General features: G+C 53.4%; 2 protein-coding genes across 3 annotated transcripts; both read right to left on the reverse strand.

Moving 5' to 3' along the window:
- Positions 1-470: 470 nt before the first annotated feature.
- On the reverse strand, positions 471-7389 carry PHKG1 (phosphorylase kinase catalytic subunit gamma 1). The gene is made up of 10 exons (XM_063402538.1): positions 7089-7389; positions 5286-5419; positions 4838-5013; positions 4511-4565; positions 3817-3882; positions 3472-3635; positions 2893-2983; positions 2027-2180; positions 1815-1940; positions 471-780 (listed from the first exon to the last, which is right to left on the reverse strand). Exons 2-10 carry the CDS (start codon positions 5366-5368, stop codon positions 529-531), a joined length of 1167 nt encoding a protein of 388 aa, XP_063258608.1. The 5' UTR covers positions 5369-5419; positions 7089-7389; the 3' UTR covers positions 471-528.
- A 967-nt stretch (positions 7390-8356) lies between these two features.
- Positions 8357-10908, reverse strand: CHCHD2 (coiled-coil-helix-coiled-coil-helix domain containing 2). Of its 2 annotated transcripts, none has more exons than XM_063402541.1 (4): positions 10695-10908; positions 9873-10119; positions 9185-9329; positions 8357-8671 (listed from the first exon to the last, which is right to left on the reverse strand). In XM_063402541.1, the coding sequence occupies exons 1-4, from the start codon at positions 10742-10744 to the stop codon at positions 8658-8660; spliced, it is 456 nt and encodes a 151-aa protein (XP_063258611.1). In that variant the 5' UTR covers positions 10745-10908; the 3' UTR covers positions 8357-8657. The 2 variants fall into 2 exon arrangements, with proteins under 2 accessions (XP_063258611.1, XP_063258610.1); XM_063402540.1 differs by having other exon boundaries at positions 9185-9338; positions 10695-10907.
- Positions 10909-14072: the final 3164 nt, after the last annotated feature.

Consider the following 14072-nt stretch of genomic DNA (forward strand, 5'->3'; position numbering starts at 1 on the left):
AGTGGGAGTCATCATCAGTCCCCGTTCCCTTGGGAAGTTCCAGCTTTGGAACAGTGCTGAGCCTTCCCAGAAATAAAACAAGGCCCCTTCACTGGCATTTGAGCAGTGACAAAATGATGTGTGTGACAGATGGCACAAAGCAGTGCCCCACCTCTCCCAGGAGTTACAACCAGCACAAACTCTCTGTGCACGAGCTCTGCACCAAACCTGATGTCAGCAGGAGCTTTGACCACAAGGGTGGGCCAGAACACTGCTCAGGGATCTCTCAGCCACCTCCAGCTGTCCCAAAACAGGCACTGCAGGTGCCTGAGGCTGAGCCTTCCCCACGGGGAGCTGCAGCTGCTTCTGGCTCTGGTAAAAGGTGGCTTCTCCAAGTGGGACACACCCCAGGAGCAAATTATTTGCTGGGTTTGTATTTACACCAGTCCTGGGCCCAGTGAAAGAAAACTTACAAACCCCAGAAATCACCGTTCTGTTTTCCAAGGTTTTACTCGCCTAACTGAGCCGAAGCAGGGGCCGGGGCAGGGATCAGAACAGCTCCTCCTCGGCTGCCAGGGTGAGCAGGATGGCCTTGCAGGTGTTCTCAAAGAGGGCAGCTCTGTTCTGGGCCTCCCCCTTCTTCACCCAGTGGCGGTAGGTGCGGAAGGCACAGGCGTCGATGAGCTTGCGGACGGGCTTGAGCGCGTACGGGTCCCTGACCACCAGCTCCCGAGTCACTGACTTGGCCTGCCGGTACTGGTAGTAAATCCTCACCGAGGCCAGCACCGTCAGGCAGATCACCTGGGCACAGGGAACAGCCTGGCAGTCAGGGGAATCATCCCACAGCAGCCTGGCAGGCAGGGGAATCATCCCACAGCAGCCTGGCAGTCAGGGGTGGATTCCTGGGAATCCCCACAACAGCCTGGCAGTCATGGGAATCATCCCACAGCAGCCTGGCAGGCAGGGATGGATTCATGGGAATCCCCACAGCAGCCTAGCATTCAAGGGAATTATCCCACAACAGCCTGGCAGGCAGGGGAATCATCCCACAGCAGCCTGGCAGGCAGGGGAATCATCCCACAGCAGCCTGGCATTCAGGGGAATTATTCCCCAGCAGCCTGGCATTTAGGAGAATTCCCACAATGGGAATTCCCCCCCCATGCCGGGGAGTCAGGAGGAAGCTCAGTGCCTTGGCATAGTTCAGTTTCCGTGGGCCTGGCAAGGGGTTCATGCCAGGGAATCACAGAATCACAGCATGGTTTGAGTGAAGAGAGAACTTAGAGCCCTTTTTACTCCATCCCCTGCCATGGGCAGGGACACCTTCCATTAGCCCAGGGTGCTCCAAGCCCTGTCTGACCTGGCCTTGGACACCTCCAGGGATGGGGCAGCCACAGCTTCTCTGGGAAATCTCTGCCAGGGCCTCACCACTCTTACAGTCAAGAACTTCTTGCCACTATCCCCTCTATCCCTGCCCTCTGGCAATGGAAAGCCACTCCCCCTTGCCCTGCCACTCCATCCTCTGTCCAAGGTCCCTCTCCAGCTCTCGGAGCCTCTTTAAGCAATGGAAGGGGCTCTAAGGTCTCCCTGGAGCCTTCTCTTCTCCAGGCTGAACTCTCCAGCTTCTTCAATATCTGTGGGGTTTTTTTTTGGAGGTGAGAGGCAGTTTCTCCCTTCTCCCTTAACTCCCTCCCATGAGTAAATGCCTGGTGTGCACCCAGGCTGCCGCACCCTCCCCAAACCCACCCCATCACCCTCACCCAACCCCCAGTTTCTCCCAGCTCAGCTGGAAAACCCCTCCCACCGCTGCCTCCCGCAGCTCCCGGCCTCATCCCCACCTTGAACTTGCGGAAGGGGCTGAAGTGCCGGACCTCCTCCACGTCGTACTGCTGGAAGAAGGGGTGCGCCAGCGCCTCGCCCGCCGTGTACCGCTGCCGCGGGTCCACCACCAGGAACCGCGAGATCTGCACGGGCCACCCGCTCGGTCTGCGCCGTCCCTGGGCTCCGCAGAGCCCCCTCCGCTCCAAATCCTCCCGGCCCAAGCACCTACCAGGTCCTTGACGGTGTCGGAGCGGTCGTCCCACTCCGGGGAGCCGAAGTGGTAATCGCCGTTCATGATCATACGCAGCATCAGCATCTGCTTGCGGTGCCAGAAGGGCGGCGAGCCGGCCAGCAGCGTGTACATGATCACCCCGGTGCTCCACCTGCGGGCACCCACACGGAGCCTGCGGCACCCCGGGCACCCGGCAGGGCTGCGCCCGCCTCTGCCTCCCCGGAACACCGGCAGGGAACTGCCCTGCGTGTGCCTGGCGCTCAGCTCGCTGCTGGAGGGGATTTGAGCTCAGCTGACTCCCTGGATGCTGCAGGAGGATGCCTTGAGGTGGAGTATTTGAGCCTTGCAGTGTTTTAGGGAAGGGAGTGGGGCTCGGTGATGCCAGGCAGGCTGGATGTCCCTGGCACAGCTCGGCCAGGTGTCCTGGCTCAGACTGGGAAGGGGAATGGAATGCCCTGGTGTGTGTCACAGCTCTGACCACTGCAGCCTGAAGCCACCAGAGGTGGTGGCAAAGTCCCTGCAGAGCTCTGCTGGGCTGCCCTGAGCTGGCTGCTCTCTCAGGAGCTGCACAGGGTGTGTTTAAAACCCCCATGTCATGGAACTCAACCTAAGTTGAGTTCCATGAACAGGAGGTGTTGCTTTCCCTCCCACAATGGGGCCAAGTAGGGAGATGGGCTCATCCCCAGGCTGCTTCTCCCCCTGCTCTGTGCCAGAGCCCCCTGGTGACACAGACAGCCCCTCACAGCCACCAATACTGGCTTTTGGTGCATCATTTCCTTCTTTCCAAACACTCAAACAGGCTCCATCAGCACAACTCTGCCTCAAACCATGTGTGTGTGTTCAGGGAACGGCTTCTCACTCACATATCCACCTCCTTCCCGTAGCCTTGGTGCTCATCATCCATGGAGCACTGCAGGATCTCGGGGGCCAGGTAGCCAGGAGTGCCACAGATCTCTGTGGGGACAGGGACACAGGGCACAGTGTCAGCCCACGTGCCATTCCCAGCCCATGGTGGGATCTTTGCAGGGATGGTGCTCACAGGGAGGATTTGCAACCTCTGTGCATCTCACTGGTGACTTTTTTGGTGAATTATTTGTGGCTAAAAAGTGAGCAAAGAAAATTATATGGATGCTTGTGGGAGGGGATGACTGTTGTTGGGTTTGTGGCTCTTTGCATGTAGGAGTTGGGGGAAATAATGCTGGGCAGTAAGTGGATGAGGTAAAGGGGATCAGCTGGAGGAAAAGAAAGAAGTGGAATGGATTAGGATGGTTTTCCTAAAGAGCAGTAACTTTTTCATGGCAAGGAGAGAGATGTGGAGGCTGTGTGCAGTGAGAACTTGTGTGTGAGGACAGCAAAAGCAGCCAAACAGCACCAATTTACACCCTCAGGTGAGACTGGAAAATGTCACCAGGCCAGCATCCCCTCACCTGCCAGCCCCCTACCTTTGAGCTTCTCATTCTCGTTCAGCTGGCAGGAGAAGCCAAAGTCTGTCAGCTTGATGTTCATGTCATCATCCAGCAGGATGTTCTCCGGCTTCAGGTCCCGGTGGACGATGTTGATGGAGTGCAGGTACTGGATCACTTCCAGCAGCGCTCGCATGATCTTCCTGGGGATGGGGACAGCTCATCCCCTGTCCCAAACACCCACTGGCACCACGATCCCAGGGATGGGGACAGGGACAGTGCCTGGGGACACAGCCCAGGGTGCTGTGCTGGCTGCAAGGCCTCCCCTCAAAGCCACACTCTGCTCTTGCAAGGTGATTTTCAGCCCTCTGCCCCTGGCCTTACCTGGTTTCTTTCTCGCTCAGGGTGACTTTCTCAGTGAGGTAGTCAAAGAGCTCCCCTCTCTTCATCCTGCACGAGGGAGGGGAAACAGAGTCAGGCAGAGGCTGAGCTGCAACAGCAAACCAGCCCTGAGTCCCTGGGGAGGATCAGTCAGGGGTCTCTGCCCCTTAACAAGCACAAAATAACTTCCATAAAAAGGGGTAAAAATGCATTTATATATTTAGTAAAATATCCAGCAGGAGGAGAAGCAGCTGTGCCTGGAGAGGGCAGGTTTTGGATAGAAACACAATTGTTAAGGGTGGAAAAGATCTTTAACATCACCAAATCCAACTATCAAAGATGGGGCAGGGATGGGGCTCTCCCAGTGCCATCCCACTCCTCTGACATCCACTGCACTGCCCTGGCATCGGGAATTGTGGCTTTGCAGACACCCTGGTCCCACTGAGCATATAAATAACCCTCAGGGATGCATGACAGCTCCCACCAAAGGTTACAGGGAAACCCGAGCAGCGCTGAGCCGCTGACAGAGGGGAAACAGTGCTGGCAGCAGGGCTGCAATGAGCTTGCAGTAATTGGGGCTTTGATTCTACTTTAAGGGCTGTTTGTCCCTCCACTTTGCCATTTTGGGGCCATAAAAAGCTGGGAGCAATGTGCAGAGAGGGAGTGGGCCCAGGGTGCTGAGGCAGCTGGTACTTACAGGTCAAACACCAAGAAGAAGAAGGTGCTGGATTCATAGCTGTCCTTCAGCTGGACTGCAATAAAGCACAGGGGCTGTAAGCACAGTGTTCCTGTCCATCAACAGACTAAAACTCTGATTAAACTGCTAATTGAATTAACGAGGAGCCGATCTTTACAAGTGTTGTGGTCAGGAGACAACATGGGGGAGCACTGCTGGGGGTTGTGTGTGTGGAGGGAGAGCAAACACTGCTCTGAGCCCGGCATGATCCGGGGATTTCACCCCAAAAACCCTTCCTGGGGACAGGGCAGGCATTCCCCTCGACCAGACGCTCAAGGCCCGACTTACTGACGTTGGGGTGGCCCGAGACCTTGCGGAGGATGTCGATCTCCTTGGTGGTGGCTTCCCGCAGCTCCTGCACCTCCTTGGGGGAGATGTTCCCCGCCGTGATGTCGATGATCTTCACGGCGTACTCCTGCCTCGTGGTCTTGTGGATGCAGCGCCGCACCACGCTGCTCACCCCCCTGCCAGGGACAACGGGGAGGAAAGGGGGGCTCCATCCCTGCCTGCCCGGCCGCCGGCACCTGGGCTGGCCGGGATTTTCATGCACCCGCTCTGTCACCCTCCCTCGGTGGGACAGAAGGTTTTGAGTTGATGGAAAGTGCTGTTCCAGGCTATTTTTAGCCCCATGCTGCTGTGGGCCCTGTTTGTATCAGATTCCCAGGGAAGGCTGTTCGTATCTGGCGCTGGAGGACGTGAAACCAAAACAAGCCGCTTGCCAAAAACAAAGTTTTACCTGCCCAAAATCTCCTTCGGCTCATATTTTTCATAAAACTCCTTGGATGAGTTCCAGTCTGGTAGATCTTCTTCCTTGGTCATCTCTGGCTCCTGTCAGGCAGCACTCTGGGCTTGTCTGAGGACAGAAAGGGGCTGCAAGGAAGGAAAAAAGAGTGAGGAAGGGCAGAGCCCAGAGCGAAGAAAAAAACACTAAGGAGGAAGGAAGAGAAGGAAGATCCTGCACCAACCAAAAGAGGGGATTTTGCTGCTTGGAAAAGCCAAGCTTTGCCCTTGGGATGCTGTGGAGATCCCACAGGGAACAGGAGAAACCCCACTGTATTCCCTCATAGCCTGGCTGTCCCCGTGGGCAGAATCAGCCTGGCTGGGGCCAAGGCTTTGGGAAATCCTGCAGCACCCCAAAACCTCCTCCCTTCCCTGTGCCCAGCTCACAGCAGCAGCCTCAGAAACACCACCCCACAGCAACACCACCCCAAGTGGAAGCTGGAATCTGCCCCTATTGTTTTTCTTTCCCTTATTTTTTTTAAGAGGAAAAAGTTGCCTTTGGCTGAGAACAAGGAGGGCAAATAGTGTTTAAAGGGAACAGAAAGGGACAGAGGAGGAAAAAGAGGTGGTGAGGGTCAGGAATGCAGCGAGAGGGGCTGGGTGGGTCAGGGGGCAGGTGGGGACAGAGGGACTGGGGACAGTGGGAGCTGAGCCAGTGTGAGGACAGCAGCTGAAAGAGCTCCCTCAGTCACTCCTGTGCAGCTGCCAGCAGCCACCAACACTCCTGAAAGGCTCTTGTCCCATTTCTTTTTCCTATTTCAGGCTTGGAGAGGTTTTTCTACAGCTTGTTTTTGTGCCCATACACGGAGTCCAATCAGTTAGGATGGAAAGCAGTCCTTACAAGCCTGGGCAGCAAAAATGTCCCTTTGGGATGACATTTTGTTGCTGGGGAGGGGACAGAGGTGGGCAGGAGATCCCCAGTTCTGTGAGCTTTCCTTTGCCCTCCTCTCAGTAACTCTGCCAGGGCACTGGCAGCTCTGAGTACATTTAAATCTCATTAGGAATGTGTATCTGTCCTGACCCGGTTTTAAGGACCAAAGTGGTATTTTGAGTGTCTGGCTGCTGCTGCCAGGGATGTCTCACACGGGCTGGAGCATTGCTAAACAGCCATGAGTTCAACTTACAAAATTTTAGTTCTAGGAAATACTCTGAGTAATGCCAAAGCCGAAATCGCTAAGGAGAGGCAGGAACAGGAAGTAGGGAAAATAAAATATCTCTGAGGTGGGGGGTAACCAAAAACGGATTGTTTTTGAAAATCCAGGTCCTGGGTGTTGTGGGGAAGGGCTGGAGGTTGCGGAGCATCCACGGAGAAGCCGGGGATCTGCGTGCTGCCTTCTGCTGGGAGGGGAGAACCCTGAGTTTGTTTAGAACACCTTGGAATTACATAAGCAGCCGGTGCAGGGCTCTTACGGGACACCCTGGGCTCATTAGCAGAATGCAAGGGGGGTCGTGAGGGGATTTTCTGCCTGGAGGAACACTGAGGGTGAGGCGCTGGGCATCGCCCCCCGCCCGCAGCTCCCACACTGGGGAGGGGGTCTCTGAGGAGCACAAAGATATTCAAACATCCATTGGGATAAACCCGCAAAACTCAAGGAAAAAACCAAGCTTTTAGGCCGGCAGGACAACGCGGCCCCTCTCGCTCAGCCCTGGGACCCTCCCGCCGCTGACCCGGAGACAAAGAACGCTGAGCACGGGAGTTTTCCGGGGCAGGAGCCCCCCTCACACACCCTCCCTCCCCTCAGCGCCGCCGGCTCCTCACCTCGCTGAGGGCAGCGCCGGGCCCGGCCTGGCGCCGGGAGCCGCCGGGAGCCGCCGGGAGCCGCCGGGAGCCGCCGGGAGCCGCCGGGAGCCGCCGGGAGCCGCCGGGAGCCGCCGGGAGCCGCCGGGAGCGGAGCGCTCAGGGCCGGCCGCCGCCGCCCGGCCCCGGAGAAAGCGCAGCGCGAGTTGGCAGCGGCGGGCGCCGGGCGGGCATGGCCGGGCAAGGGGCAAGGGGGGGCCGGGGGCCGCCCCGGAGCTGCGGCGCTTCCCCGGTTTAACTCTTCCGCCGCCGAGCCCCGGCGCGGCCCCGGCCCCTCCTCCGCGGGGGTGTTGCTGTGGGGCCGCCGGGAGCTGGGGCTGCCCCCGGGAGGAGCTCCGGGGCGGGCTGGGAGAGGTGCGGCAGCCCCGGCACTGCCGCCGGAGCCGCTCAGTGCTCACCCAGCGCCACGGCCGGGCGCCTCTTGGGCACCTCCAGGGATGGTGACTGCACAACTTCTCTGGGAAACTGTTCCACTGCCTGACCACCCAAACAATGACTTTTTTTTCCCTTCAATATCTAACCGAATCTCCCCTGTATCAGCTGAAGGCCACTTCCTTTTGTCACACACTGGCCCAAAGCCCCCATCGATTTTCAGTTTCACCAGGGCAGTGAAACATCCCAGAAATGAGACAGGAGCCTGATCAGCAGAGGCAAAGCTCTTCCTGTTACCAGGACAGGCAGTTGTGCCCTCATCTCCCCATGTGAGGTGATTCCTCTTCCCTTTTGAATATTGATTTAATCTTTTCCAGGAACTGCAGGTGAGAGGTGAAGTGCTTTAGGAACAGGCAGAACATCCAACAGCACAACGGCACTTCAGGGAAAACAGGTCATCCTAGGGACAGTATTTTTAACAGGAACTGCACCTTTCAGAGCAGGGTTATTCCCCGCCACACTTCGTGTGGGAGCACAGCTTATCCAGGCTTTTCCAGTGGTTTCCAGCAGAGTGTTTGCTTTATCAGCCCCAAGGATTTGAGCAAGGCATGACGTGGCTGCTCCCTCCAATGGAAAAAAGAGGGTTTGCACTTTGCATCAGTAAATACTTTTTAATTTATTATTTTCATGTAGCAGCAGTGGCTTTGGCAGTGGCTGAGCCAGGCAGGAGGGAAAAGCCACAGGCCCATCCTCTCATGGTTCAGCCCTGCCACAGCATGGAAAGAAACATCTGCAGAACACCCTGCCAAAATCAATTCACCCTCACCCTTCAACTTCAGCACTCAACTTGAGCAAGGTACTTCTAGAGAGAGAAGTTTATTTATGGACCACATTACATACATTCAACAAAACAATCAGCAAAAACAGTTAAACCCACGTTAGCTCATTCTGCTTTATTATTCACTCTTCCATTTTGTGCTAAATTAAATTGCGGCTGTGAAGTTGGATGACATCAGAGGCAGCTATGGCAGAAGTCAAGCCACAGGGATGAACGTGAATATATGAACTAAAAAGATAGCAGGCAGCTTTAAACTTTATTACTGAAGCTTTTTGTTTTTCATTCATAGGTCAGTTCTTGCAAGATGATCTTCAGAAGCCTCACTGTGCCAAACCTGAAAGGGAAGGAGTCACGTCATGTCAGTGAGTTTTGGATCTCTGAATGGAAGGATAAGGAGTCATCTCAGTGAGTTCTGGATCCCTGAATGGTTTTTCTTGCCTTAAGACAGATTTTTCAAGGTGTTCCCTCTTCCCTCATGCATGTGCTGGGACGTGCTGAGCTGCAGATGTCAGCACTGGTGCACTGCTGCCTCCTTCCTCCCAGGGCAGGATGGTTTTGCTGTCCTTAGAGCTCTGCTAATGCCCCAAATGTGCTGCTGCCACTTTTCCAGTCATCTTCAATCCATGCACCAGCACAAATCATCAGGGATTCACCCTCTCTCCACCCCAGCTACATGTACAGGACCCAAGCAGAAAGCCCAACAGAACAGCAGCTGCTTTACCTGATTTCAGAGCACCTTCATCACTCCTCATCCTCCAGCAGCTGGATCAACCCCCTGGACATCATTCCCACAATACTTTTATGGATTATCCCATGTAACAGCTGCCTGGCAGCACTGTGCACTTACCATGGCTCATCCTGCACTGCTTGAGCACCTCACTGAAGCCCTCGCACAGCTTGAGGTCAGTCTGGTTCTGGGCACACTCCAGGAATTGTTTGATCTCGTACTGGCAAGGACCATACTGCTGCTGCTGCTGGGCAGCCTGAGCAGCCTGGGGCTCCTGAAACACCAAATGGTTCCGTAAGGACCCTTCCAACAAAGCCAAACCACCCCCACGTTGCTTGCTGAGGGTTCCTCCCTGCATTTCAGTCAAAATCTTAATTTTTTAAATGGAAAACAAAAGAAGGGCTGAAGTACAAAACTAATTTCCAGCAGTCGAATACCACATTCAGAGCAGTTTTTTAAGTTACAAACACTTGAGTGACTTTGATACACTCAGGTGGCACCTGAGCAAAAGTGTCCCCAACAGCAGACCTGGAACATGGAAGTCCTGCCTGAATCAGAGGAATAATACAGTAGAAAATAACACCAACACCTTACCACACATCACTCCTGCATCCCTCTGAACTCTTTTTCAAGATGACTCATGGTGAGTTACCTTGGAGACTCAGTCTGTAGCTACAGATTATGTATGATTTCATATATATATATATCGTTTATAGACTATATAAAGACTGTCAGTGTGTGTGAGGCTCCAGCAGCTCCCTCTGAGCAGAGCTGCCATCAGTCAGGGTCCAGCTGTGCTTCCCCTCACCTGGTAAGTGACATCGGGCCTGGCAGCTTCGGAGCTGCCGCCTCCACTGAAGCCTCCGGTGATGGCGTGGCCGATGGTGTGTCCCACGGCCGAGCCCACGGCCACCCCGGCTGCAGTCGAGGCCATCTGGGCCATCAGCCCCGGCTGCTTGGGCGCCGGGGCCGCCACGGCGGAAGGCGGAGCCGCCGCGGGGACAGAGGCCCGAGGAGCCGGGGATGGAGACGCGGCTCTCATCGGGGGTGCCCGGCTGCAGGACACAAAGAGAAACATCATCATCATCATCATCATTATCCCAAACCAGGCCGGGCAGAGGCCACATGGCTGCAGGGCCAGGAGTCCACTGTTCCTCCTGTGAGGAACAGAATGTCCCGAACTGCAAGGGACACACAGAAGCCGACTCGTGGCGCTGCACAGGAGGCCCCGAGGATCACGCTGGGATTACACACACCCCTGTTACACGCTGAAGGAATGAACTCTGTGTTCTGGTGAGCGTCTTATGCAAGACAGGGTCAGGGTTACAGGCTTCTTGCTGCCTGGTTATCCCCCAGCTCACATAGGGCTGTGCTGTTTTGGGGGGAAATACAGTATGGCCCAAAAGCGATTGATTAACACGGCGTTGGTGTCCAGGCCCTGCGGCCAAGCAGAACCACCTCCATCCCCCAAAGCGCCCAACCCCGCTCCGCTAACCCAGCGCCAGCCCAGCTCAAACCAGCGGGTGCTGCCGCCACCCCGGTGCGTCACCCGCCCGCACAATGGCGGCCAGGCCGCTGCGGCCTGCGCGGGGCACAGGGGAGAAGAAGAGGGGGCCCCGGCGGCCCTCACCTGGCGGGCGGCGCCACGCGGGACGTGCGGCTGCGGCTGCCCCTGGGCATGGCGGCAGGGAGCGGAGGGACGCGGGAAGAAGCCCCGAGCGGCGCGGAGTGACGCGGAGAGAACCGGAGGAAGCCCCGAGCGGCACAGCACGGCCTGGCCTGCACCGACACCCGCCCGCCGCCTCTGAAGGTCACCGCGGCTGCGTCACTTCCGGAACGCCGCGCGCGGGGCGGGGCTGCTGGGAGGCCACGCCCCCTGCGCCCTCCTGAGGCGGCGCGCGGGAGCGGCCGCGGCCGTGGCGGTAGCGGCGGTCACTGTACATAAATAAACGTTTAAACTGCGGTTAAACCAGTTCTTGGACGACCATCGGTCACAATAAACGTTTGAATAGAGAGAAATCTGCGTCTGCGGAACCTTGAGCCAGAATAAGCACCTAAATTGTGATCAACATGCGCGTGCATGATGCTCAGTCTCAATAAACACCTAAATCGCGATAGAATCGCTTTTGTAGGCTCCTCAGCCGCAATAAACACCTAAATAATGATAAAACCCCGTATTTGTGGAATTTTCAGCCCCATAGCTGAAATAAGCCCCTAAATAGCGATAAATGCATTCTTGTAGGGTCCTCAGTCACGATGAACACTTAAATAGCCGTAAACCACTTCTGTATGGGACCATCGGTCTCAGTAAATACCTAAACCACAATAAACCTGCACCCGTGGCACCTTCAGTCACAATAAACATCTAAATCGCGATGAAAAGTGTTCCAGCCTTCAGGGGATCGTTCTCTGTGGAAAAGGAGCCTCCAAAAGCCTCTCGGGATTCAGCTCTTCAGTAGAGTTACAGATTTTAGATTTCAGTCTGGAACAGAGAAGGGATCCCATCAATCCACAGAAATATCTCTAAGGGTTACCAAAGCATGATCCAGGATTTTTATTGGTGATGCTCAGCAACAGGACGAGGAGTAATAGCCATAAACTAAAACACAACAAGCTTCACCTCAAAGTGTGAAAGAATTTATTTTCGTTGAGGGTGGCAGAGCTCTGAAAGCAGTGTCCCCCTCTGGAGACATTCCAACCCCACCTGGATGTGTTCCTGTGCCACCTGCTCCAGGTGACCCTGCCTTGGATGATCTCCAGAAGTTCCTTCCAACCCCTTCATTCTGTGATTTTCACCCCAAAAAAGAAGTGAGGCTCCCTCCTGCCCCGTCATCCCCACCCTGGGGCTGAGTCTCCTTGCTTTAGAGACACTGTCTACTTGGAGAAATTAATTTTGAATGAATTTATTAACTGTTGTATTAATTAAGCTGCTTCTATACACAGCAGCAATGATAAGGGATACCACAGTTAACAGTTATGATAATTCATGACAAAAAAAAAAAGCTTGTTCAGTTTCTTCACTTATATGAGAGGTGAAAGACCAGGCATTTCAACATCTTTTACATCAGGGGATGCAACTGTTGCCTGATGCAACAGTTAGCAATGCCCTCTAACATTGTGAGTTTATAGAGCAGAAATACAGCTCAGAAAAGCAATTGCTGACAAGAGAATTATCAGGAGATAAATATAAATGACAAATCACGCTCAGAACAGGGACATCTGCAGAAGCTCAGGCCGCTGGTGTTGCTGCAGGAGCTCATCCCTGAGAACTCCTCCCTGGCTCCTCTCTCCATCTCTGACAGCAAATCACAGCGTAGAAAGCAGGAGTTATAATTTTGCTTTTCCAGTGTTCAAGGTGCCACGGGTGCAGGTTTATTGTGGTTTAGGTATTTATTATGACCGATGGTCCCACACAGAAGTGGTTTACAGCTATTTAAGTGTTCATCGTGACTGGGGACCCTACAAGAATGCATTTATCGCTATTTAGGGGCTTATTTCAGCTATGGGGCTGAAAATTCCACAATGAGTTTCTTAATGAGTAGCTTTTAAATTACTAGTTTTCAATTTTCCTTTTATTCTTTTTTCTTGGGTTTTTTTGTTTGTGTGTTTTTGGGTTTTTTTTTTTTGTTTTGGGGGGGGTTTGTTGGTTGTTTTGTTTTGTTTTGTTTTGTTTTGTTTGTTTTGGTTTGGTTTGGTTTGGGGTTTTTTTGGGGGGTTTTTGTGTGGGGATTTTTTGTTTTTTGGGTTTTTTGGGTTTTTTTGTTGTTGTTGGTTGTTTTGTTTTGGTTTGGTTTTTTGTTTTGTTTTGTTTTGGGTTTTTGGGGGGTTTTTGTGTGGGTTTTTTTGTTTGTTTGTTTTGTTTTTGGGGTTTTTTGGGGGTTTTTTGGTGTTTTTTTGGGGTTTTTTTTCCTTTTTCTTTTTCTGGCAGAGGGATTCTTGACGCTTGAAGTCATTTTGCGGCCGCGTCCCTCTCGGGTTTGTTTTGTTCTGCAGAACAATGGGGGCAGGATGGCACCGCCGGCGGGATGAATGCTGCCATTGTGCTTTGTGCCCCTGCTTTCCTTGGGAAAACTCCAGAGCTGCCTTTCGTACCCGCTCACCCCGCATCTGCTGATGCCCACAGCGCACAAGGATTTGGGGAAGGGCACCAGAACGAGCAGCTGGTGCCTGTGAGAAATGCATATTATATGGCTCTGCGCAGATATTTACTGTATGTATTATGCTAGGTTGAAAAGTTATGCTGTATTAACTTTTGAATAGTATAGTGAATGCAGTTTTGTAATTAAGATTAAGCTCTAGTAGTTAAAATAGAAGCTATGTGTGTGAGATATTCTTTTTATTAGCTCAGGAGAAGGAGAAGATAATCAGGGGGTTCTTTGCACAGAGATAACAATTACAGAAACCCCTAAATTTTCCAGAGGAGAAGGATTTATGGCGTTCCTTATCTACAGAAACGAACCTCTTCAAGCCTGACTTAGACTCAGAGGCGCCTGGGGATTAACAGAAAATTTTTGACAAGTACCAGACGGATTTCTTGTTTTAAATAAAATATATGCATAATCATTAAGTGGTTTGTATATGCAATAGATTACTCCTCTTAAGGAGTGAATTTTCACTTAACGGGGTCCTTCTCCTGCTGACTTTGCTCCAGGGAGAGGAGACCCGGCCCAGGCTGTATCTCTTTGCTATTATTGTCTCATAGATTGTCCTACTCTAGATTGTTTAACTTTTATTATTGTATTGGTATTACTATTTTTTATAACCATTTTTATTTTTATTTTGGGTCGTGTCCATCTGATTGTGATCCAGTCTGGCGATGCCAGATCTGGGAAATAAGTGATGAAATCCCATTGCTCAAGTGCAAGGCTGAGCGAGCCCTGGGGGAATCCATCAGCAGCTGTTCCACAGCCAAGTGGAGCACAAGGCTCTGCTGTGCGCTAGGAAAATCAAACTTTTAATATATTTCTTCAGTCGTCTGTCCAAGTTACACATCCCAGGCAAGCTCGTG

This window comes from Prinia subflava, chromosome 8, assembly GCF_021018805.1.
Source record: "Prinia subflava isolate CZ2003 ecotype Zambia chromosome 8, Cam_Psub_1.2, whole genome shotgun sequence".
Lineage (NCBI taxonomy): Eukaryota > Metazoa > Chordata > Aves > Passeriformes > Cisticolidae > Prinia > Prinia subflava.